Source organism: Dipodomys spectabilis, unplaced genomic scaffold (genome assembly GCF_019054845.1).
Source record: "Dipodomys spectabilis isolate Male_0828 unplaced genomic scaffold, ASM1905484v1 ptg000067l, whole genome shotgun sequence".
NCBI lineage: Eukaryota > Metazoa > Chordata > Mammalia > Rodentia > Heteromyidae > Dipodomys > Dipodomys spectabilis.
Window position 1 is genome coordinate 2,677,715 of NW_024870744.1, and position 25,718 is coordinate 2,703,432.

At 46.4% G+C, this 25,718-nt stretch overlaps 1 protein-coding gene across 4 annotated transcripts in view; it reads left to right on the top strand.

Moving 5' to 3' along the window:
• Sptan1 (spectrin alpha, non-erythrocytic 1) overlaps nt 1–25,718 on the top strand; it is a 76,761-nt gene that overhangs the window by 40,236 nt on the left and 10,807 nt on the right. The window contains exons 19-43 of one of the 4 annotated variants that reach the window (XM_042680982.1): nt 94–311; nt 2,877–2,969; nt 3,501–3,635; nt 5,071–5,219; nt 6,316–6,375; nt 7,482–7,680; nt 9,306–9,410; nt 9,813–9,836; nt 11,383–11,418; nt 13,060–13,107; nt 13,767–13,858; nt 14,144–14,288; nt 14,377–14,558; nt 15,278–15,377; nt 15,492–15,689; nt 15,768–15,914; nt 18,066–18,169; nt 18,267–18,429; nt 18,769–18,783; nt 20,351–20,482; nt 20,655–20,792; nt 21,644–21,748; nt 24,206–24,414; nt 25,188–25,308; nt 25,450–25,571. In XM_042680982.1, coding sequence (XP_042536916.1) covers nt 94–311; nt 2,877–2,969; nt 3,501–3,635; nt 5,071–5,219; nt 6,316–6,375; nt 7,482–7,680; nt 9,306–9,410; nt 9,813–9,836; nt 11,383–11,418; nt 13,060–13,107; nt 13,767–13,858; nt 14,144–14,288; nt 14,377–14,558; nt 15,278–15,377; nt 15,492–15,689; nt 15,768–15,914; nt 18,066–18,169; nt 18,267–18,429; nt 18,769–18,783; nt 20,351–20,482; nt 20,655–20,792; nt 21,644–21,748; nt 24,206–24,414; nt 25,188–25,308; nt 25,450–25,571 — 3,040 coding nt within the window. The remainder of the gene's footprint in view (nt 1–93; nt 312–2,876; nt 2,970–3,500; nt 3,636–5,070; nt 5,220–6,315; nt 6,376–7,481; nt 7,681–9,305; nt 9,411–9,812; nt 9,837–11,382; nt 11,419–13,059; nt 13,108–13,766; nt 13,859–14,143; nt 14,289–14,376; nt 14,559–15,277; nt 15,378–15,491; nt 15,690–15,767; nt 15,915–18,065; nt 18,170–18,266; nt 18,430–18,768; nt 18,784–20,350; nt 20,483–20,654; nt 20,793–21,643; nt 21,749–24,205; nt 24,415–25,187; nt 25,309–25,449; nt 25,572–25,718) is intronic. The other 3 variants (XM_042680983.1, XM_042680984.1, XM_042680985.1) reach the window with 3 other exon arrangements.

Genomic DNA, 25,718 nt, shown 5'->3' on the forward strand with positions numbered 1-25,718 from the left:
CCCAAAACGTAGTAACAAAAGTACGTGGATATAGAAGCCTCTCCTGACCTTCAACATATCAATGTACTGTTTGCCATCCTCTCTCTGCTCCAGGCCACTTTGCTGCAGAGGATGTGAAGGCCAAGCTCAACGAGCTCAACCAGAAGTGGGAGGCACTGAAAGCCAAAGCCTCTCAGCGGAGGCAGGACCTTGAGGACTCTCTGCAGGCCCAGCAGTACTTTGCCGATGCCAACGAGGCCGAGTCCTGGATGAGGGAGAAGGAGCCCATTGTGGGCAGCACTGACTATGGGAAGGACGAGGACTCTGCTGAGGTAACCTTGAGTTCCTGTTGCATCTTCTAGGGAAATGGATCAGGATGTGGAGGAAAGCAAGTTAGGAGAAATGATGACTTAGGAAAGGTGTAGTACCTCAGTGATTTTTTTATTTTTATTTTTTAGTGGTACTGGGGTTAGAACTCAGGGCTACTGGCTAGGTACTTTTTCCCCTTAGTTATTTTCAAATTGGATTCTGTTTTTGCCGAGGCTAGCTTAGTGATTCTCCTAGTTACACTTCCCACATGACTGGAATGATATGCTGCACCACCATTCCTAGAGTCTTGGTTGAGATGGGTTCTCACTAACTTTTTGCTCAGACTGACTACAACCATGATCCTTCCAGTCTCCCTATGCTCAGGTGTTATTGCTTGAACTCTGGGGTCTGGGTGGGTAATGTCTTCTCTTTGCTCGTCCCCTCTCCCCTCCATTGCTTAAGTGCATGGACCTGGGCACAGCAGACTGTGCTGGGGGCAGGTCCCATTCCCAGTTCATCTTAATTGTATAACTGTGACTAGGCAGTACCTTGCTGAGGCTTCGTGTTTTACCTACAAAAGGTAGCACCTCTCCTGGCATGTTTGTGAGGGTTACAGGGCTGAGAAAGTGCCTGCACATGGAAGACTCAGAACAGAGAACCATGGTACGGCTTTCATTTTTGATTTCTTCAGCTCTTCAGCTCAAGGCGAGCACTCTACCACTTGAGCCACAGCGCCGCTTTTGGTTTTATAGTGTTTTATTGGAGTTAAGAGTTTCACAGACTTTCCTGCCCTGGCTGGCTTTGAACTGTGATCCTCAGATCTCAGCCTCCTGAGTAGCTAGGATGACAGACATGAGCCACCGGCACCTGGCTTTTGCTTGTCTTTTATGCTAGTTAATTGGAGCTAAGACTCTTATGGACTGTCCTGCCCAGACTGACTAAACCATAATCCTCAGATCTTACCCTCCTGAGTTGCTAGGATTATAGGCAGGAGCTAGCGGCACCCAACTTCGATTTGGGCAAGTAAGGTCTTCATTTCCAGGAGTTGTCTGATTTTTTTTTTTTCTTCATTGAATTCTCACATATCTTTCATTCAGTCACCTCTTTGTTGTATCATTGTTTCTCTCGTTTGTTTGAATCCTCTTTGAATTCATTTAGTTGTTTTAACATAATTCCTTTATTTCATTAGCCATTCTAGTTTTGTTTTGAGCTCATTTTTTTCTCTTCATTCTCACTTACATCCTTTATTGTAGAATAAGTAGTTTTTTGAGGCAATATATTGCCTAGTTTATTCACATCCTGGGGGCTTTTTTGCTGAGATTTATGCATCTGAGTCCCAGATTTGTGAAGATTTCAGTCTCCTGTTTCAGTTGGTGGTTTCTTGCATATTCCTTAGGCGTGATGGCTATATGGTAGTATAGATTAGTAGGGTCGGTCTTGGATCACAGTCAGTTTCAGTGCTCAAGACAGTGTGTATGGAACTCTCCTCCACTTAGAGTGAGGAAGCTTGGTTTCACAGGCCGCTACAGGTGGTCAAACAGTCTTGTGTTTGTGGTACTTAGAGTGTGTCTTCCTAGTCCATATACTTCCGACTTCCCAACATTTCCGTTTTCCAACATCCTCTGTCACATTGCTGTCAATTTCGTTGTCATGTGATAGGAATTGTGTCATATTCAATCCATGTATCAGTGACAGTCTTTTTTCTTTTTACAACATTTTGAACATAGCGTGCATGTAAGTATCACATACGTATGTATGTGAGTACAATTAATTTATGCTTATAAAACATTTTTTTGGATGGTCATGGGGCTTAAACTCTGGGCCTGGGTGCTGTCCCTCAGCTCTTCAGCTCAAGGCAAGCACTCTACCACTTGAGCCAAGCACCACTTCTGGCTTTTTCTGCTTATGTGGTACTGAGGAATCGAACCCAGGGCCTCATGCATGCAAGACAAGCACTCTACCACTTGGCCACCTTCCCAGCCCTTATAAAATATTATTTAAAAATTTAAAAATTAAAATTTTAAATTACCAGATTGAATTAAGCATTAACATGAATTATATGTTCTTCCCCAAAAGATGGACTGAAAGTCTTGGAAATGCTATTAATGGAAAAAGACAGGTACCCCATATAGAGCGGGAATGAGTGCACGTGTAGCTAGCTTCAATGTCTTGTATTTTACTTCTTAGGATAGGCAGTGGGTTCTCCTGTACATAGGATATTATTCTTCATGTCTCCATTCATTCATTTGCCAGTCCTGAAGCTTGAACTCAGGGCCTGGGCACTGTCCCTAAGCCCCTTTTATTCAAGACTAACACTCTATTTGAGCCACAGCACTACTTCCAGACTTTTCTTTTTATGTGGTAGTGAGGAATGGAACCTAGGGCTTCATGCATGCTAGACAAGCATCTAACACTAAGCCACATTCTTAACTCCTCTCTGTATATTTATAAAGTGTATGTTTCTATATAAGTAGGTAAAGGTGGACATGATTTTAGAATGTAAGTCATGATATTTCATGACTTTAAAGAAGGGAGGCCTGTGTGAATGAGACCTCTGCAGGAGGAAGCAGCATATACTTTTGTTTCAGGCTCTGCTGAAGAAACACGAAGCTTTGATGTCAGATCTCAGTGCCTATGGCAGCAGCATCCAGGCTTTACGAGAGCAGGCTCAGTCATGCCGGGTAAGTGCTGCAGCTGTTCCAGGTTCCTTGGCAAATAGTGGGGCCAGAGAAAGTCATGGAACCAGACACCGCCCGCTGATATTGCTGCTGTGCTCAGTATACTTGGGACACCAAACCAAAGGTTTTTAGTGAGACACTTTATTATATCTTTATTATTTGGTCGGTCGTGGGGCCTGAACCCTGGGCCTGGGCACCATCCCTCAGCTCCTCAGCTCTAGGCTAGCGTGCTCTACCACTTGAGCCACAGTACCACTTCTGGCTTTTTCTGCTTATGTGGTACTGAGGAATCAAACCCAGGGCCTCATGCATGCAAGGCAAGCACTCTACCACTGAGCCACCTTCCCAGCCCCTAGTGAGACAGTTTAAATTGAGATTTTTGTAAACATATCTATCAGCTTGAATAGAATTTTTGGTGAAGAAATCTACATGTGTATTCGATAAAGTTGGTGCTCTTGAGGTTGGGCTTCATTATGGTGCAGATAAAATGCTGTGGATGTGCTTTAATCATTTTGCCTTTTCTTTGGATTGTAGCAACAAGTGGCTCCAATGGATGATGAGACTGGGAAGGAGCTGGTCCTGGCTCTCTATGACTATCAGGAGAAGAGTCCTCGTGAGGTCACCATGAAAAAAGGAGATATCCTCACTTTGCTCAACAGCACTAACAAGGCAAGGCATAGAACGTGGCGGGTGCCTGGGAACCTTCCACACTGCAAGTGTGTTCCATTGAGGGCCCTTGGAATGGCTGAATGTTGATACGAGGGTTTCCTTGTCAGTCTTCTCCTTAATCTGTATATCCACTGCTGTTTATGATTAGGAAAGTTCTAGATCTGTCCTTCTGAATGTGTTCTGCAAGTAGTGCAGAGAATCATCCTCAGAGATAGTTTCTATTACAGTTAAGCATTTTTAGGTAGAATTCTTTCTTTTGAACATGGTCTGCTCTGTAACTTGCACCTGTTGGTTGTGGTGTTTGTGATGCAGAGGCTGGAACCTCATGCATGCTAGAGAAGTGCTCCACCTCAGGCTACTTGAGCCCCTCCTGTCAGCTAGTAATCTAGACCATGGAGCTGTGTCTCAGCCTGGCAGAACGTTGAAGACAGCTGTGATAGCACCACATGGGCTTTGTCCTCTCTGGCTCATCACCTTGTCTTCCTTGACCCATTCAGGTAGTTTTTTGGGGGTGTGGGGTTAAGGGAGTAGAAAGTGCTGGTCCCAGAGCTTGAACTCAGGGCCTGGCGCCATCCCCAGCTTTTTTGCTCAAGGCAAGCACTCTGCCGCTTGAGACACAGCTCCACTTTCAGCTTTTTTGATGTTTTTGTTTGGTTTGGTCAGTTGGGGGCTTGAACTCAGGGTATAGGTGCTATCTTTTGAGTTTTTATGCTCAAGATAGGCTCTCTACCATTTTAGCCACACCTCTACTGGCTTTCTAATGGGTAATTGGAGATAAGAGTCTCACAGACTTTTCTGCGTGGACTGGCTTCAAACCATGATCTTCACATGTCAGCTTCCTGAGTAGCTAGGATTACAGACGTAAGCCATCAGTGCCTGGCCATGTACCAGTTTCTTTTATGAGTTGAATTCTTACTGAATAGGCAGGTGTGGGCCACCGTATGGAACACATAGTTTGGAATGGCCACAGTAGCTGACATTGATGGGTCACCTGTGATGAACTTTGCATATGGTAGTCCAAGTAACTGATTCCGTCACAGGCCTTTTAAAATGAGGAAAGCTCAGCCGGGCGCTGGTGGCTCACGCCTGTAATCCTAGCTACTCAGGAGGCTGAGATCTGAGGATCGCGGTTCAAAGCCAGCCCGGGCAGGAGAGACCGTGAGACTCCTATCTCCAATAAACTACCAGAAAACCGGAAGTGGCGCTGTAGCTCAAGTGGTAGAGCTTTCGCCTTGAGCTGAAGAGCTGAGGGACAGCGCCCAGGCCCAGAGTTCAAGCCCCATGACTGACCAAAAAAAAAAAAATGAGGAAAGCTCTTAGGCCTTGGACACACACACACTCACATATATATACATGTCCACAAATACATAGGCCTATGTGTAGATTCTGCTTCTGTCTGGAAAGGATCTGCTTTCAATCCTTTCTTCTCCGTTAGGACTGGTGGAAGGTGGAAGTGAATGATCGTCAGGGTTTTGTGCCTGCTGCGTATGTGAAGAAATTGGACCCCGCCCAGTCAGCTTCCAGGGAAAACCTTCTGGAGGAGCAGGGCAGCATCGCACTGCGGCAGGAACAGATTGACAACCAGTAAGGGACACACAGTCAACACAAAGAACCAGGCATCATGCGGGGCTTAGTCTGACCCACTAGCCAGTATGTAGGTGGTGTCCTGAGGCATCTGGAGCCCTTCTGCATACCTCTTGCTTTCAAAGTCACTTTTATCCCACTAGTTTCCCTATTTGAACCCAAATTCCTGATGGGTAATACCTTAATCTCCTTTGTTTTGTTTTCCCAGTGTTTCTGAGTTTCTTTTTCTAAACCATGTTTTCCTAATCACTGCTGTCTTAACTTTTGTCTTGTGGTTCAGGTTGCCTTTTGAATTTGGGTTTCCAGATTTTGTCATCCCTCAGTTCTGCACCCCTTTGGATGGCTATTTACAGAGCTTCTCTCTACCATGGCTTTGTGTTCTGAGAATAGTTTATTTTTAATCAAAAGGCTGTCTTCCTTTCTATAGCTGAGCCCCATAAAGACTTGCATCTCTGTTAGTGTGTATTTTACCCCACAAATGAAATCAATGGCTTTGGATACTTGGGAAATATTCAGAAAATATATTTCCGCTAGAATATAGAACAGTAGAGCTTTTTTGGCCTTAGTGATCCTTAAAATTGAAGTCATATGTGTGCTTCCAGATTCTCTTACTGGGGCTGGGAAGGTAGCTCAGCGGTAGAGTGCATGCCTTGCAGATTCTCTTACTATAGAGACAAGAATGGGACATTTGGTTTTGTGTTCTTATCAGAGGCTCAGGTCATAAATATGAGAGTGAAAATGATCAAGTCCATGACTAAACTGGCTATTAGCAATCAGGAAAATTTCCTTCCAAGTCCATCTTGTCTCCCGAACCTGCTCTATGAAGTTAACCATGTTTGTAGTACAGTATAACTTGCCTTTGAAATGGCAGACTTATAAGGAAAGTGAAGGTAACTAACCATCTCATTTAACTTTCCTGCTGTGCCTTCACTATAATTTCATTCATGGCCTAGATTACTTCTATGAGCTTCTAAATGACTCCTCAATTTCCCCACTTTAACCATCACCATCAAGGCACCAGTCGGAGCTGCCGCTTGTCATTCCCATGGATTAATCCCACTAATTTGTGCATGCTTTTGCTGTACCCTCTGTGCAGGACACGCATTACTAAGGAGGCCGGCAGTGTATCTCTGCGTATGAAACAGGTGGAAGAACTGTGAGTAGGCTGAGAGCCTCATGAGCACCCCGTGTCCACTGCTACATCTGTCCATTCTCCTTTTGCTGCTTCTCTCAAGGCACTCATCCATCCAATAAAAAGGAGGTGGTGGGAGGGCAGGGTGCATCCATGCAGCAGCTTCACTGGCAAGTGAGGGCAGAAGTTTCGGCAGAGCTGTGACTGCAATGGCCGACGACCACTGCTCTCATGGTTGCTTCCTTGTGCAGCTTTGTGCTCATGGTGGTGTCAGTTTCCCTCTGTTGGTGTGGTACAACAGCTGCTGTCAGCAGCAAACCTGGGGCCAATTCTGTGCTGATCCTAGTAGGAAGGGAATGAAACACCTTTTAGAGTGTTCTTGACTTGTTGCACTCTTGTTTGTTTGCCAACTTTAGGCTTAATGGTGGTGACTTTAGATTTTTCTTTTTAGTTTCTTAAGTTTGACCTTTTTATAGCTTTAAAGATAGTAGCAGTTGATCGTTTTTTATTTTAGTCTTAGAATATTCTTTGATTCTTCTTAAATCTTCAGATAATGGAATCTAACTCTTCCAGATAATGAAATGGTGTAGATATAGTGCACTCTACCTTTCCTTTCAAAGTTGCCACAATTTTCTAAGAAAAAACAAATACATTGCTGTAGACATGTCTTACTGATCCAGAGATACAGTATCCTGTCTCAGGCCATTTCAGGCTCATTATACCTTCCCCCACATGGGAACTGCTCAGAGAATTACAAAAGACAACCTTACATAAGCATCATGCAAATTCATCTCATCTCTCAGCTGTAATCAGTCTCAAGAACCCTATGTTTTTGTGCTAAAGTACATGTGGTTGCCATGTTGCAAATGCAAAAATGACATGGAGATGAGTGTGTGGCTGTTGTAGCCCCTGGCTCTGAACTGTGTATTGTGTGCTTATCCCTAAGGCTGTAAGTTGGGAACTCCAGGTCCTCTTGCTCATGTTCTGAGCCTTTGTTGCTAGGGCCATCGTTTACACACTCATGCCTTGGAGCACACCTTGGAGATGCATAGCAGTTGCCTTTATGTTAACAGCTGTAGGTAGCTAACTGCCCTCCTTGCCTCTCTTGTCACCCTCTTGACCTACATCAGATACCATTCTTTACTGGAACTGGGTGAGAAGCGTAAAGGCATGTTGGAGAAAAGTTGCAAGAAGTTTATGTTGTTCCGTGAAGCGAATGAGCTACAGCAGTGGATCAATGAGAAGGAAGCTGCTTTGACAAGTGAAGAGGTCGGTGCTGACTTGGAGCAGGTTGAGGTGCTGCAGAAGAAGTTTGATGACTTCCAGAAGGTATGGGAAGCTAAAACATTGCTTATCGACAGTTCTCCTGATTTATTTATTTATTTAATCGTTTATTTATTTATTTATTTGTTGTGGGCCTGGGTGCTGTCTCTGAGCTCTTTTGCTCAAGGCTAGTGCTCTACTAGTTTGAGCCACAGAGCCATTTCTAATTTTTTGGTGGTTAATTGGAGATAAGAGTCTCATAGGGAATTTTTTGCCTGGGCTGGCTTTGAACTGTGATCCTCAGCTCTCAGCCTCCTTGAGTAGGAGCTAGGATTACAGGCATGAGCCACTAGCACCCCATGTCTCTTTGATTTTTGAACACAGATTACACAGTCTATACATTATAATTACCTTTTGTAGCTTTGATAAATGTGTCTGGTAGAGATGTATGTCTACTTTAAATGACTTTAATAGGATCTTCTTGCACCAGTTTCAAAGAAAGGCAATGCTGTTTTTTCTACAGGGTTGTTTGTTTAGTGACATGGCTCAGTGGTGAAATGCTGGCCTAGCATGTATAAGACCCTCACTTTAATCTCCAGCACTGGGGGGGGGGGGGGGGGGGGGAGTGGACAAAACTACCAGGTGCTGGTGGCTCACACCTATAATCCTAGCTACTTGGGAAGCTGAGGATTGCAGTTCAAAGCCAGCCCAGGCAGGAAAGACCCTGAGACTCCTATCTCCAATAAACCACTGGAAAACTGGAAGTGGTGCTATAGCTCAAGTGGTAGTACACTCACCTTGAGCTGAAGAGCTGAAGGACAGCACCTAGGCCCAGAGTTCAGGCCCCACACCGACAAAAGAATAAAGAGAGAAAAAACAAAACTTTGCTAAACCTACATTATACAAAAAATTGTAAGATACTTTTTTCCTGTTGTTCTTTTGAGATTGAGTTTGCTGGCCTCAAACTTGTTGATCCTCCTTTCCCTCCCCCTCCCCTGAGTCCTGGGCTTGAACTCTGGGCCTGGACACTGACCCTGAGCTGCTTGGGCTCAAGGCTAGTGCTCTACCACTTGAGCCACAGCACTACTTGCAGCTTTTTCTGAGTAGTTTACTGAAGAGAGACTCAGACTTTCCTGCCCAGGTTGGTTTGAACCATGATCCTCTTATCTCAGCCTCCTGAGTAACTAGGATTACAGGCGTGAACCACTGGTGCCTGGCTGTCTTGATTTATTATGCTAAATTTCACATAGTAAAGTTAATCATTTCAAAATGTACATTATAGTGGCACTAATACATTTATATTGTTGTGTGTAGTTCCAACATAGTTTGTTACCTTGAACCATTAGTCAGTTACTGTTTTGAACTCGGAACCATGCACCTGTTAGATAGGCACTCGACCACTTGAACCACACCTCCAGCCTTAAAAAAGTGCTTTTTAATGATCTATATCTGGTCAGGCCTATGTTAATTAAGTAAATTTGAGTGAGATTGCTTCCAGTACTCCATTTTTTTCTTATTCCTTTGTTGTTAGGATTTTCTATTCTAGACCTGTAGATGTATAGAGATACAGTTCATATGATGATAACTGGAGAGCAAATCTCCATAAGTTCACACATTCCTTCTGCGTATCTGTGCCTTCCTCTCCCTCCACTTGCTGTTGCAGTGTAGTTATTGTAACTTTTACTTTAAAGGATCTGAAGGCCAACGAGTCCCGGCTGAAGGACATCAACAAAGTGGCTGAAGACCTAGAGTCTGAAGGTCTGATGGCAGAGGAGGTGCAGGCCGTGCAACAGCAGGTGTGTGCCTCTGTCTCAGAGTGAGGCTTAGTTCAATCAAGGATCAGCTTGGTTCCTTCTTGTGTCCAACTTAGCCCCACAACAGCATCTCCCTAGTACGGAGTTGTGACTCCATCCAGTTCTCTCTGTGCCCTATCCATTTTAATTTCTTTGACCAGTATCCCTTCCCCTTCATCCAGAAGCTTCAGTGCTTTCCCTGAGCCTATTAAATGCTGTGAGAGTTGTTACTCTTTAGTTCTTTAAGGCAAAGTGACGAGTTCCATTATTGAAAGGTTTTGCACATTAATACTTGACAAACACAGCTAGCATGCTGTATTTCCTACTCAGCTAAGATTTGCCAATATTATGTGTTCTAAGATGTGTCTGTTTCCTCTTATTAAAACTGTTCCCTTTCTTTTGCAGGAGATGTATGGTATGATGCCCAAGGTAAGTTGAAGGGGCTCCATGAACTTGAGCATGAAAGGGATATTTTTGTGAGTGATTACCAGTACTGGGCTTGAACTCAGCATGGTACTATCTTAGTTTTTTGTGCTCAAGGCTTATAATCTTCACTTGAGCCACACTTCCAACTTTTTGCTGGCTAACCACATAGGAAAAGACTCTCATGGATTTTCTTGTTGGGCTGGAATCCTCATATCTCCTGAGTAACTAGGATTAGACGAATGAGCTACCAATACCCGCCTCAGGTTGAACCACTACTAAATATCCCCATTCTGCTGATCACAAACATGGTATATAACATGTGAACACTGTTATATATTACAGACTGTGGTAGACAATTTGTTCCAGGGAAGTTAGAATGAACTTGTGACTTTGAAATTATGTAATCATTTAATCACAATCAAAAAAAAAAGAACCTCGAGGAAGGGAGGGAGGGAGGGGATGGTAGGGGGAAAACAATGGAGGGGGTAACAATGTTCAAGAGGAAGTGTACTCATTACCTCACTCATGTAACTGTAACCCTCTGTATAGTAGCTTTACAATAAAATAAAATTAAAAAAAAAAAAAAAACCTTTTAACAAAACATATGAACATGGCATAAAGAAAAGTTGACTTTTGTTCATTTGTTTGTTTGGGTTTTGGATTTTTTTGTTGTTGTGGCTGTTGTTGTTCCTGGGCTTGAACTCTGGGCCTGGGCACTATCCTTGAATTCCTCTGGCTCAAGGCTAGCACTCTACCACTCGAGCCACATACACTTTGGCTTTTTCTGTGCTTAATTGGAGATAAGATCTCACAGACTTTCCTGCCCAGGCAGGCATCAGCCACATTGCCTGGCTTTTTTTTTTTTTGGTCGGTCATAAGGCTTAAACTGGGTGGGGGCCTGTACACTGTTCCCAAGCTCTTTTGCCCAAGGCTAGCGCTCTACCACTTTGAGCTACAGCTACACTTCCAGGTTTTGTTGTTGTTGTTTTTTGTTTTTGTTGTTGTTTTTTGCTATTCCTTTGTTAGAACTCAAGGCCTAGGTACTGTCCCTGACCTTCTTTTGCTCAAGGCTAGCATTCTACCACTTGAACCACAGTGCCACGTCAGGCTTTTCCTGTTTATATGGTACTGAGGAATCGAACCCAGGGTTTCATGCATGCTAGGCAAGCACTCTACCAATAAGCCACATTCCCAGCCCTACTTCTGATTTTTTTAGTGGTTAATGGAGATAATAGTCTCATGAAAACTTTTCTGCCCATGCTGGCTTCAAACCATGGTCCTCAGATTTTAGCCTGCTGAGTAGCTAGGATTACAAGTGTGAGCCTCTAGCACCTTGCTGATTGTTTTCTTATTAAATCTCCTCATTCTCTCCTTTGCTGGAATTTTCTGTTTGCATCATTCCTTTCAAGTAGCCTTGGGTTTATTGCTAGTCACAGTCAGCTTTAAGTCACAGCAGTGTTCAGTTTATCTGGAGTGCCATGGGCACATCAGTCACTGATGAGGTATGATGGCTCTGCTCTCCTGTCTAAACTCATCCTTCTTTGAATAGGATGAAGCAGACTCCAAGACAGCCTCCCCATGGAAGGTAAGGACTCCTACCTTTTTCTGATTGTTTAGCTTGTCCTGAGCTTTTGGTCATCCCTAGACTTATGTAGGGGGTTTCTCCTTATACTTGGTATTCTATTTTCTCTCCAGGTGATATGTAGCACACAGAAACAAAGTGCTTTTGTTCAAATCCTTTGTAGGGAAGGGTAATGTCAGTGTCAGAACACCCCTTATGAGGCACCTTGTAGTCAGGAATGGCCTTAATACGATGGCTGACCAAGTGAATGATACTAGTAGGATAAAGTCTGAGGATGAAAGGAGAAAAATACTTGTAACAAATCAAAGTCCCTACAAGCTAGTACCAGTGGCTCACCCCCTGTAATCCTAGCTATTCAAGAGGCTGAGAATTGAGGAGCTCAGTTGAGAGCCAGCAAAGACAGGAAAGTGTATTCGATGCTTATCTCCATTTAACTGTAGAAAAGCTGAAAGTGGAGCTGTGGCTTAAGTGGTAGAGCACTAGCCTTGAACAGAAAAACCTAAGGGATAGTGCCCAGGCCCTGAGTTTCAAGTGTCAGTACCAGCACTAGATAGATAGATAGATAGATTTTTTTTTTTTGGTCGGTCATGGGGCTTGAACTCTGGGCTTAGTCACTGTCTCTGTGCTCCTCAGCTCAAGGCGAGCACTCTACCACTTGAGCCACAGTGCCACTTCTGATTTTTTCTGTTTATGTGGTGCTGAGGAATCAAACCCAGGGCCTCATGCATGCAAGCACTCTACCACTGACCCTTCCCAGCCCTTGATTTTTTTGTTTTTTTTTTTTGGGTATGGTCGTGGGACCTGAACTCTGGGCTTGGGCACTGTCCCTCAGCTCTTCAGCTCAAGGCCAGCGCTCTACCTCTTGCCACGGCACCACTTGCAGCTTTTTTTTTTTTTTCTGCTTATGTGGTGCTGAGGAATCGAACCGAGGGCCTCATGCATGCAAGGCAAGTGCTCTACCACTGAGCCAACTTCCCAGCCCCATTTTTTTTTGTTTTAATGAAGATTTAACATAGCAGGAGGCAAGTAGGAAGAAATAGGGGGAAAAGAAAACACCATTTCCCATGCAGGAACTAAGAGTTAAGGCTCTATACCTTTCCCCCACACCTATGTGTTACCTGGAAGTTCATGGAAGCATCTGTGGGAGTTTCTTTCACATAAATTGGGTGAACTCTGAGCTCCCAGGCACTTTTAGACTTGGGGAAATGTCTACACCATTGAGAAGAAAACTAATTCATGGCTTTTTTTCCACCTCTGATAAAGTGCTCTTCCTGGAGGAGCATGCTGACAGAATAGCATCCCAGTAACTTTACCTCCCTGTTAACTAATTTGTGTGGATAAGAAAATGTTACTTGCCCCTAGTCTGTGAGCTGCTTTTTCTGTCCACCTAGCTTTATGTCTTCACTGCTTTCTGGTCAGACGATGTCAGATAAACTAATGGAGCTGGGTCTGATTGCGAATGTGGGCTCTTTTCGTTTTTTCCGGTGGCTGATCCTTTTCTTAATGCCTCTCCAGATGTTTCCAGTGTCCCTTAAAGTAATTTTGGTTGACCATGAAAACCTAATCCGTAGCACTTGCAACTCAGATCTCTGTCTCTCAATGTACAAATAAATGTCTCATTGGTTTCCCCTGGTTTCCTTACAGTCTGCCCGTCTTATGGTTCACACAGTGGCCACATTCAATTCCATCAAGGTAAGACATGGTGATGAGCTTCCCTGATCTCCCTTCCTGTCCACAATGGAGCTCATGTTCTCATCACGGGACAAGCTGTGGCTACCAGGAGACTTTCCTTTAAACATCCTGAACATCCTGGGTAAACACCAGCCCTCTCATGCAGGGAGGCTTGGTCAGCTTTCTCAGTCCAGCCTCACCAATGCTGAGCAGTACTGCTGGCCTTCCCTCGGCCGTCCACAGGAAAGCTGCACCTGCCTTGCTTGCCAACTCTCACACATGCCTACACTCAACTCAGATCTGCCCTGGCCTGAGGATGCAGCTGGGCAAGTGTTGGAAAGCAGATTCTTGGCATTTGTCCCCTCAGCAGTTGTTCATAAAGTAGGTGCCACATACCAGGCACCAAGCTGGTGAGAGTGAGGACAAGTTAGGCTCTCCTGCCACTCTCTGAGGGCATTCCTCAGTCAGGCACTCAAGCGGTCTTCAAGCCATCAGGTACAGCTGCCTTTGACTCTGTGGAATGTTGCTCTTCTGTGTAGTAATTTATTCAACCAGGATGCCTGGAAACAGCAAGCCATAGGGACCCTGGCACTTCCTCCAGTTTAGCCATTTTCCCAGGCCTAGTTGTGGACAGGCCCCCGAAGAGTGGGAATAGGGCTGACACTGCCATCCTATTGCAGGAGTTGAACGAGCGTTGGCGGTCCCTGCAGCAACTGGCTGAGGAGCGAAGCCAGCTCTTGGGCAGTGCCCATGAAGTACAGAGGTTCCACAGGTGAGGGGCCTACCCCTAGCCAAGGCAGGGAGAAGTGGGGACTGTTCACTCACACTAACGGCCCTGACTAGCAGACCAGGGTCTCAGCCTAACAGCTGGGTCTTGCTGATCTTGACTGTGTCACCTAAGCCCCACCTGATACAAGGTCAATACTGCTGAAGATGAATTTGTTGTCTTTCCCTCTGTACAACTGTTAGTGGCCATCAACTGGTGCCACTGAAGCAATTTTCCTGGTGGCTTTGGGCACCTGTACTCTGGCTGTTAACTTGCATGTGTCTCATGCAGAGATGCTGACGAAACTAAAGAGTGGATTGAGGAGAAGAACCAGGCTCTGAACACTGACAATTACGGCCACGACCTAGCCAGTGTCCAGGCCCTGCAGCGCAAGCACGAGGGCTTCGAGAGGGACCTGGCAGCACTCGGTGACAAGGTGCGAAAGGCCAGGGTCAGAGTGAAGCTTTCGTTTCTGCAGAGCAGAGCCCCCTTGTTTCTGCTTTCTCACCACTTTGTTTCTGTAGGTAAACTCCCTCGGGGAGACAGCCCAACGCCTGATCCAGTCTCACCCTGAGTCCGCGGAGGACCTAAAGGAGAAATGCACTGAGTTAAACCAGGCCTGGACCAGCCTGGGGAAGCGTGCGGACCAGCGCAAGGCCAAGCTGGGCGATTCCCATGACCTGCAACGCTTTCTTAGTGACTTCAGGTAAAAAATGAACATGGTTCAGATGTGTAGAGTGGGACCTTTGTAGTGGTTGTTTTGTTGTGAAACAATACTTGCTCAATATAAAATACTCAGACTACTAAATGCCAAAACATCAAAGAAACAAGTATCCTCCTCCCTGGAGTATGTATATACCTGCACATGTGTGTGCACAGGGATCCACACTGACCTCCTACTGGCATATTTTCCCTAGATGTATTTTTTATTTACTATAATTAAACTTTAGTCTTTTCCACTAACTTTTTTGGTTTATAAAACTTGGAAGGTAGTGGGTACTGGTGGCTCATGCCTATAATCCTAGCTCCTCAAGAGGCTGAGATGTGAGGATCACAGTTCAAAGTCAGCCCAGTCAAAGAGTCCTTTTTTTTGGTCGGTCGTGGGACCTGAACTCTGGGTCTGGATGCTGTCCTTCAGCTCTTCAGTTGAAGGCTAGCACTCTACCACTTTAGCCACAATGCCACTTCCGGCTTTTTCTGCTTATGTGGTGCTGAGGAATCAAACCCAGGGCCTCATGCATGCAAGGCAAGCACTCTACCACTGAGTCACCTTCCCAGCCTCCCAACATTCTTATCTCTAATTAACCACCAGAAAACTGGAATTGCTTCCTGCAGCAAAGGTGGCCCTGAGTCTATTTTCCTGGGCAGAAAGCCTGCTTGCCAGGTAACATATAATAGCTGGTCCTCTGCTGATCTGGTTTGCAGGGATCTCATGTCTTGGATCAATGGAATACGGGGATTGGTGTCCTCGGATGAGCTAGCAAAAGATGTCACTGGAGCCGAAGCTTTGCTGGAGCGACACCAGGTGGGTAGACCTGCTTGCTGAGTGGCCTCACCCCCACCCTTTGTTGTAAGCCAGTGGTTGACACTAAATGGGCATCTCTTGCCGGTTATCTAATCCCTTCCCTCCTCTTGGCAGGAACATCGGACAGAAATTGATGCCAGAGCTGGCACTTTCCAGGCATTTGAGCAGTTTGGGCAGCAGCTGCTGGCTCATGGGCACTATGCCAGCCCAGAGATCAAGGAGAAACTTGACATTCTTGACCAGGAACGGACAGACCTGGAAAAGGCCTGGGTGCAGCGCAGGATGATGCTGGACCAGTGCCTTGAATTGCAGGTACGTGTGCTTTGAGTCCCAATCTGTATTTTCTTTGCCAATAGCTTGGGCTTCTCACCTTCCAGTGTGCTCTTTCAGCTGTTTCATCGGGATTGTGAGCAAGCCGAGAACTGGATGGCTGCCCGCGAGGCTTTCCTTAACACTGAAGACAAAGGAGACTCACTGGACAGTGTGGAGGCCCTGATTAAAAAACACGAGGACTTTGACAAAGCTATCAATGTCCAGGTAAGACCCTGTTCCTTGTAAACTTAGTTTGGATGTTTCCTAATTGACATCTTTTCTATTTCTTTCCTAATTCTCCTTGGTTTTCTTAATGATTAGAATAATCGTGATGTGTTATCTCAGCTAGACAGCATTGCCAGTTTCCTTAAAGTAAAATACTTCATGTGTGCTGAAAGTGTAGCTCAGTGGTGGAACGCTTGCCTGGGTTCTGGCCCCAGCAACACCAAAAAGAAGTAACAACGAAATATTGATTACAAAAATAAGCAGTGTAGGTCTGGGAAGGTGGCTTAGTGGTGAAATGCTTGCCTCGCATATATGAGGCCCTGGGTTTGATTCTTCAGCACCACATAAGCAGAAAAAGCCGGAAGTGGTGCTGTGGCTCAAGTGGTAAAGGACTAGCCTTGAGCTGAAGAGCTGAGGGATAGTGCCCAGGCCCAGAGTTCAGGCCCAACAATCGACCAAAAAAAAAAGCAGTATAGTCACTGTATGTCTGCATGCAATACTTCTGTCATCAGAAAAAGTACATGTGTAATTTTTTTAATGTTGGGTTGGGTAGGGGTGTAGTTCACTAATGGAGCACTTGGCCTTCACCACAGCAATCCATTCATCAATCAAAAGTAAACAGAGAGGCTAGGAAGTTGGCTCAGTGGTTGAGTGCTTGCCTCACATGCAGGAGGCCCTGGGTTGGATTCCATGGCACCACATAAGCAGAAAAAAGCCAGAAGTGGCTCTGTGACTCAAGTGGTAGGTCACTAGCCTTGAGCTGAAGAGCTGAGGGACAGCACCCAGGCCCAGAGTTCAGCCCCCACAACCAACAACAACAAAAAAGTAAACAGAGGGCTGGGAATGTGGCTTAGTGGTAAAATAGCTTGCCTAGTGTGTATGAAGTCCTGGGTTCAATTCCTCAGTACCACATAAACAGAAAAAGCCGGAAGTGGCTCAAGGGGATAGAATACTAGTCTTGAGCACAGAGAGGCTCAGGGATAGCACCCAGGCCCTGAATTCAAGCCTCACAACTGACAACAAAAAAAATGTAAATAGTGTTGGGAATATGGCTCAGTGGTAGAGAGCTTGCCTTGCATGGATGAGCCCCTGGGTTTGATTCCTCGGCACCATATAAGCAGAAAAGGCCAGAAGTGGTGCTATGGCTCAAGTGGTAGAGCACTAGCCTTGAGCTGAAGAACTGAGGGACAGCACCCAGGCCCAGAGTTCAGGCCCCATGACCGACCAAAACAAAAAACAAAAAAAAGTAATAGATAAGCAGGACACCAGTGTCTCATGCTTATAATCCTAGCTACTCAGAAGGCTGAGATCTGAGGATCATGGCGCAAAGCCAGCCTGTGTAGGAATGTCTATGTAACTGCTATTACCAGTAACCACCAACAGACCAGAATTAGAACTGTGGCTCAAATGGTAGAGTACTACAAATCTTTTTTTTTTTTTTTTTTGGTCGGTCGTGGGGCTTGAACTCTGGGTCTGGGAGCTGTCCCTCAGCTGTTCAGCTCAAGGCAAGTGCTCTACCGTTTGAGCGACAGTGCCATTTCCAGTTTTCTAGTGGTTTATTGGAGATAAGAGTCTCATGGACTTTCCTGCTCGGGCTGGCTTTGAACCATGATCCTCAGATCTCAGCCTCCTGAGTAACTAGGATTACAGGTGTGAGCCACCGGAGCCTGGGTAAGCACTACTAATCTTATAGCACCCTGAGTTCAAGCCCCAGGACCAGCAGGAAAAAAAAAAGTAAATAATAGGTAGGTGGGTAGATATATTAAAAAGTAGTAATGGCAGAAGACAAATTATTTTAAAGGAAAATTTCTGGACCAGTAAGGGAATATCTGAACATAGCGAACAAACTATAATTTCTCAACTGCTTTGTTGAATCTGATTGAATCTTTTCTTGTTATGAAGCCTAATTTGTTGTTGTGACATTTGCTAGTGTCCAGCACCTGTCCACCTCAGGGTGACCTCAAGTCTTGCGTTAAACTGTACTCTCGTAATGATGAAAATCAAGCTCACTCCTGCTTCTAAAGTATCGGTGTATTATGATCCTGCCACCAGTTTGTTCCCAGTCACCCAAAATAACCGGTGTCTTCTGAAGACCAGCAGTCTAGGAGGACCCGGCTGCACCCCGTCTAAACCGTGTCTGTCTATCCATAGGAGGAGAAGATTGCAGCCTTGCAGGCCTTTGCTGACCAGCTCGTCGCTGCTGGTCACTATGCCAAGGGTGACATTGCGAGCCGTCGCAATGAAGTCTTGGACAGGTGGGTGTCCTGTGCACTCCAGTTCCAACAGAGAGACTGTGTGCCTCCTCCATGGTAGGGGATGCTCACAGCTGGCCTCCTGGCTTCCCTCTCTCAGGTGGCGCCGTTTGAAAGCCCAGATGATTGAAAAAAGGTCAAAGCTTGGAGAGTCTCAGACCCTGCAGCAATTCAGCCGAGATGTGGATGAGATCGAGGCTTGGATCAGTGAAAAGTTGCAGACAGCCAGCGATGAGTCCTATAAGGATCCTACAAACATCCAGGTGAGCAGACCTGAGTGAGTGTTCGTCCTGAAGTAGCCTCAAATTGGGAGCAGATTCTGTTAAGCCATCTTTAAAGGGAACATACCTATAAACAGTCTCCTTGAATTCACAGTGAAGCCAATGGAAAGTATTTCAGTAAACCAAGCTATTGGGAAAGTCCTAGTAAATGTTCAGAGCCATTTGAGAGCTGCCATAGCTTCTAGCAAGTCTATGGAATCCCTACCTCCACCCCAAACCGTTCCCAGGTGCTGAGCTTCCCAGGGGAAGAATGTCTGTTTAATAGCTGGCACATGTTCACATCTGTGTACTGAACTCTTGTCTTTTAATCTGTTTTTGTAGCTTTCCAAGCTGTTGGTAAGTTTTTTTTATGCTTTTAAGAGTTATAGATACATGAGCCTCCAATATTTGTGTTCTTCTCTGTAGAGCACTGTTACTGTGGTCACACATGGTCCACTGGTGTCTCTTCATCCATCCTTTTCATTTCTAATACTTCATCACCTGCCATCCAAGTGTCCCTGTGGGGTGTGGCTTTCTCTGTTGTAATCAGCCTGCACGCCTCCTCCCTGCCCTAGTTCATCATGTAGACAAATTCTGTACAGTGTTTGATTTGAGGGGCAGTAGTTGACAGCTTTCCTTCAAAGGATGCTTCTTTTGAAGATGAAATAATCAGCTATGTTATACAAGCTTTGGCTCGATCTTGCTATGGCTCATGGTGTCATAGGCAGGGTCAGTCTAGCCTGGCAAGAGAATCCACCGCACAGCCAGGCAGGTGCCCAGAGATGCTGGCCCTGGGAACTGCAGAGGCAAGGTCTGCTTCCCAGTCTGAGAGAGTCAGGAGCTAGAGATTGGGATGACAGTGGATATTGCCCAACAGGCAGTGAAAGATATCTCCAGCAACACCTAGCTCAAATTTGTATTCCATGAGTGGAAACAAAACGAAGCTCTCTAGTGAATACATAGGGTTTGAATCCTGTGGCCAGAGGGAGACTGGATCTTTCTCTAGGACTGTGGCTGAGGAGACCCTTTCTCAGCCTTGAGGTTTGGATGGGAGCTTAGAGGACATGATACAGAAACTGCTGCCCCTCCACCTCGTAACAGTTGCTGCCTCTGAAATGAAACATTTGATGCAGAATTCCTCCTCAGCTTTACTGCTTTTTATCTCCTAGTTTTACTTCTCCCAGTAACGCTCCTGAGACCCTGTACCTCTCACCTGCCCAGTGTTTCCCCCAGAATTGTGCTACAGCCGCTGTGTCCTTGCAATTGTCTCTCATAGTATTGTAGCACGATGTACTCCTTAATGAATGCTTACAGCCCCTAGCCCGCTCTTTTCCTGGCAAAAATAAATCCCAGCCTCCCATCAGGCTGTGTTTTGATAGCAGCCTTGACTAATGACAGCCACTGCATCAACAGCCAGTCAAGCCCAGGTCTGCAGCAGCTGTAGACTATTCCTTTCATCAGGGGAACAGGACTGGCCATCCAGTGTGTATAGCTGGATAAAGATGATTGCCCTGGCTGATGAGCTGTCCCCATGCTGGTATCTGTCCAAGCCTCTGGCCATTAAGGAATAACATAGCATGGGTGGAAGTTGGCAACAAATAGCCCCAAAACCGAAATTGGCATTGACATCTGCTGCATAATGCTAAAGTGTATAATTATAGGTCTTTGCCCCAGCCAGCTGCTGCAGCTGCTTTCAAAGCCACTCCCTGTCCCGCTCCCAAGTTGGTGGACACCCCTTGTCCTCTGCCCACACCCTCCACTGAGCTCCCACAGGCCCAGCCCTACTGCCTCACACTCCCATGGTTACCACCTGTAAGCAACAACTCTTACTCAGTTCTTTTCAAGTTTCCCACCACACCCTCCATCCTGCATTAAAGCCATGCCCTCCAAGAGTTAGCTCTGAAAGGTGGTTTGGTATTTTCAGAGCAAGCACCAGAAGCACCAGGCCTTCGAGGCAGAGCTCCATGCCAATGCCGACCGCATCCGCGGCGTCATCGACATGGGCAACTCCCTCATCGAGCGGGGCGCCTGCGCCGGCAGCGAGGACGCTGTCAAGGTACGTTGAGCCCAGGGATTCCTGCTGGCCCCAAGAGGAGCAGCAGCATCCACTGGATGAGGCCTCCAGAACAGGCTTGAGGACATAAATGGCACCAGGCTGTTATAGATGGGGAAAGCAGGGCCAAGGGCTCCTGTGACCAGTTCTGCCATGGCTCCCCTTGCTTCTGCAGGCCCGCCTGGCTGCCCTGGCTGACCAGTGGCAGTTCCTGGTACAAAAGTCAGCTGAGAAGAGCCAGAAGCTGAAAGAGGCCAACAAGCAGCAGAACTTCAACACTGGCATCAAGGACTTTGACTTCTGGCTCTCCGAGGTAATGGGGGCCCCGGGGCAGGCCCCAGCTGGTGAGAAGGCAGACCCAGCTCAGCAGGTGCCTTTGGACACAGATGCTCAGCGGGAGCTCTCTGGTTTGCTGGAAGGCACGTAAGGGCGGAAGGAATGTATATTTAGAGAAGAAAGCTGGTTTAGAGTGGGACCAGACCTCAGCCCCCTCCTCTTGCAGGGAAGAGAGGTGGAGTTTGGCCGACAGGCAGCTCTGACAAACCTGTGCCAAGACAGAACTGAAGGAGCAAGGAGTCAGAGCCACGCAGGAAATTGAGACAGTAGAGAGAATATAAACAAAGACATGCTTAGATACCACCACTATTCACATCTCACACTCAGGGTATACTTTGGTGGATGCTTGTAGGATATAATTTATATGGCTGAATTTGCAATATTGTTTCATTAGTATGTAAGGGATGTTATCCCAGGTCACTAAAACTTCTCAGACATTTGAGAGCCTGGTAAGTCCCTCAAAGAGATCTGCCATCTTTGAGTATTCCCATCCTGTGGATATTTGCATAGCCCCAGCCTCGTTTGGGGGGTAAAAGGTATAGCAGTGAGCATTGTTGTATGCCATTGTGGCTCACAGTTCTGGTCCTTGGCTTTGGCTGCAGCACAGTGGCCTGGCTCTTCTCTCTGCCCTTACGGCACCAGAAAAACCTGAGGCCTGGGCCTCTACCCTGCCTTTTCCATTAGTAAGCTCTAGAGTTGCACTGACCTCACACATGAGGAGAGTCACGCCAGGCAGACTGACCTAGCACACTTGGGCATCCTGGCTTTCCCACAACACTGCGCATATGCCCCACACAATGGCCTTTCCTTTGGCATCTCCAATGCCAGGTGGAGGCACTTCTGGCATCTGAAGATTATGGCAAAGACCTGGCTTCTGTCAACAACTTGCTGAAAAAGCACCAGCTGCTGGAGGCGGACATATCAGCCCATGAGGTAAGACTGCAGTAGTTCTCACATTGTGTAGTGCCATTGTATTCTTTTTTTTTTTTTTGGTCATGGGACTTGAACTCTGGGCCTGGGCACTGTCCCTCAGCTCTTCAGCTCAAGGCTAGTGCTCTACCGCTTGAGCCACAGCGCCACTTCTGGGTTTCTAATGGTTTATTGGAGATAAGAATCTCACAGCCTTTCCTGCTCGGGCTGGCTTTGAACTGTGATCCTCAGATCTCAGCCTCCTGGGTAGCTAGGATTACAGGCGTGAGCCACCAGCGCCCGGCTGCCATTATATTCTTAACAATTCACACCCGTAGGGATTTTGTTTATGCATCTTGAGAATTAATTAAAAAGAAAAGTTAATATTAAAATGGAAATATTAATACTAGAGTTTTATGGTTTAACATTTTTATGAACATCAGAAGGAAAAGGAAAGAGCTAGCCATTGTGGGCACACCTATATTCCCAACAGTTAAGAGGCTGAAGCAGAAGGATAGATGGAGAGTTTAGGCCAGCCTGGATTCCATAGTGAGACCTTCTCTCAAAAATCAAGAGTAGGCCTGGGAAGGTGGTTCAGTGGTAGAGTGCTTACCTCGTATGTATGAGGACCTGGATTCAATTCCTCAGCACCACATAAAAAGCAGGAAGTAGCACTGTGGTTCAAGCGGTAGAGTTCTAGGAAGAGCTGAGGGGACAGTGCCCAGGCCCAGAATTCAGGCCCCACTACAGACAAGACAAAAAGAAAAAAAAAAAAAAAGTAAATTATGAATTTTTGTTTTTGTTTTGGGCTGGTTCTAGGCCTTAACTCTGAACCTGGACATATCACTTGAGCCACAGTGCCACTTCCAGTTTTTTCTTTAATTTAGTTGTAGATAAGAGTTTCACGAAGCCAGGTGCTGCTGGCTCATGCCTGTAATCCTTGCTATTAAGGAGGCTTGGATCTGAGGATTGAGATTCATAGCCAGCCAGGGCAGGAAAAGTCCGTGAGACTTTTATCTCCAATAACCACCAGAAAACCGGAAGTGGCGCTGTAGCTCAAGTGGTAGAGCGCTCGCCTTGAGCTGAAGAGCTGAGGGACAGCACTCGGGCCCAGAGTTCAAGCCCCACAACCAACAAAAAAAAAAAGAGTTTCACAGATTTTCCTGCCTGAGCTGGGTTCAAACCACAAGCCAGAAATCTTAGCCTCCTGAATAGATAGAATTATAGGCATGAGCCACGGGCACCCAGCACGAACATTTTCAAATGACAAAAAGGAACCCAGCACCAGTGGCTCACACCTATAATCCTAGCTACTCAGGAGGCTGAGATCTGAGAATCTCAGTTCAAAGGCCACCCCAAGCAGAAAAGTTCATGAGACTCTTATCTCCAATATACTACCAGAAAACGGGAAGCAGCACTGTGGCTCAAGTGGTAGAGCGCTAGCCTAAGCTGAAGAGCTGAGGGACAGTGCCCAGGCCCAGAGTTCAAGCCCCATGACAGACTTTAAAAAAAAAAAAGAATGAGAAGAGTGACATCAATCACATTAGCGGATCTCTAATCAGCTTGGTAGGAGACATCTGGGTTTTTTTGGCTGCTCTGAGCTCAGTTTGTAGTGCTACATTGTGTCTCACAAGATACAGGTTACTGAGAGGGAGGAGAGGGTACTTGAGTTCCAGTTATTGGGGTCCCCTCTTCTGCTGCTGCACAATGTGTAAATATGGCTTTGTATCTGTAGTTTTTCAAAGGCTCATTACAGAATGGGCTCTGAAACCTGTTTTTTCCTACTCCACTCTATTAAAATCCACTGACCACCTTCATTTTGTTATACTACAAGACTGTTGGCATAGCGGTGCTGGTTCAGTGAGGTGTGAGTTGGTTCTAAATGTTGGCACAAATGTGATAACCAAAACTTGGTATCACATTCTCAACATACTCACCAGTCTCATCAGTGAAATTATTTTTGTTTTGGGAAGCTCTCAGACTCATGGTGGTGAATAGGAATTCTCCACAGCTGTCATTTTCTCCACAAGTTTGAGTTTTATCATTAGGAATATAATTATTCTCAACAAAGTATCTATTGGGTACCCTCTTTCAAGTAAAAAAGGCACAGATAAATAATAAAATTAACCTTGTTTCTTACTCTAGAATGGTTTCAGGACCATCTAGCCTATGGCGTAGAACACAAGGCTCTGAGTTCTCCCCTCAAAACACTTAAACTAAAATGAAGGCCAGTCTATGTGAAATGTGTCTGCTGCTGCCTGCTGCCTGCTCAGGTGCTGGCAATCCTCACTTGCTGCCTTTGTGCCACAAGTACCAGTGTCACACAGTGAAACCAGCAGTTCATGTCTTAGGTCACTGTGAAAATCATTTGACCTCACTGCATCCACTTGGGACAAGTGCTCGGAATACCTGTGTTTTTACTTGTAAGCAGGTACTCCTGCGAGATCCAGGCTTCTCACTCCTGTTCTCAACACCCCCCAGGATCGCCTGAAGGACCTGAACAGCCAGGCAGACAGCCTGATGACCAGCAGTGCCTTTGACACCTCCCAAGTGAAGGAGAAGCGGGACACCATCAATGGGCGCTTCCAGAAGATCAAGAGCATGGCGGCCTCCCGGCGCGCCAAGCTCAGCGAGTCCCACCGCCTGCACCAGTTCTTCCGGGATATGGATGATGAGGAGTCCTGGATCAAGTACGTGCTGCTGTGGCACAGAGCTCCAGGCTGTTTGCACGGGCAGCAGGAGAGGCAGGAGTCTTAGGCCCTTGGGTCTGTGGGAGACAGGAATGTAGCCACTCGAGTCCCTAGCGCCCCACACTCAGTTTTTCCAGTGGTGACCAACAATGTACCCACAAAGGTGGTGACCCTGGTGTCACAGTAGACTCTACCTTTTGGCCACGGGGAAAGTTGATGGACTTATGTCAAATCTGAGAAGACCATTTCTACAAGAGGAGTTGGATTTTTTTTTCTAATCCCCACTCCCCAAAATACGAGACTCCCAAATAATACTGCATGTGAACAGGCCACTTTCAGGACCAGCTCCTCTCCTAATGCATTCCTTACAACCTTAAAAGTATTTTATATATACATATATACATATGTATACACACACACACACACACACACACACCTACCTTTAGGCTAGAGGCATGGGCTAAGCAGTAGAGCACCTGCCTAACAAACACCAGATCCTGAATTCCACCTCTAAGCTATACATTCTGTGCATAACGATGATGCATGGCTAACTGGTTCAGTGCCCCTGGTTCAGAGGTGCCCCTGTGCCCAAAGCAGTGCCTACCCCCTGCGAAACCTGGACACAAATGAGCTAGTACCCATGGACATGTGTGCCATCAGTGGAGGCTCCTGGCTGGACTCACCTTGTTTGCAAGAAACAGCCCAGGATTTTTCCAGAGAGATTGGTGGATGTGGGTGAGGAAGGAGGTGCAGACTGACCACCTCTTTTCCAGGGAGAAGAAGCTGCTCGTGAGCTCCGAGGACTATGGCCGAGACCTCACGGGTGTGCAGAACCTGAGGAAGAAGCACAAACGCCTGGAGGCGGAACTGGCTGCCCACGAGCCCGCCATCCAGGTGTGGACAGAGCCTTCCTCACAGGCAGAGGGGTGGAAGAGAGGCCAGCTATGGACATACCTCACTTGCATGAAGTGGGGAATGGGAGGTTAGGGCCCTTCCTGGAATCACTGCTCACTGGTCACTGTTGTTGCCTGTCAGGGCGTCCTGGACACAGGGAAGAAGTTGTCTGATGACAACACCATCGGGCAGGAGGAGATCCAGCAGCGCCTGGCCCAGTTCGTGGAGCACTGGAAAGAGCTGAAGCAGCTGGCAGCAGCACGGTGAGCCTCTGACAAGGGAGCTCTTAGGTGTGGAGGACAGGCCTGGGTCTTCTGCTGGCTCCTTGGCCCCTTCCAGGGCATACACGAACAGTTGCTCCCTCCAGTAGGCCTTGGGTATGGACCCAGCTGTGGCTGCGGTTTCCCGCA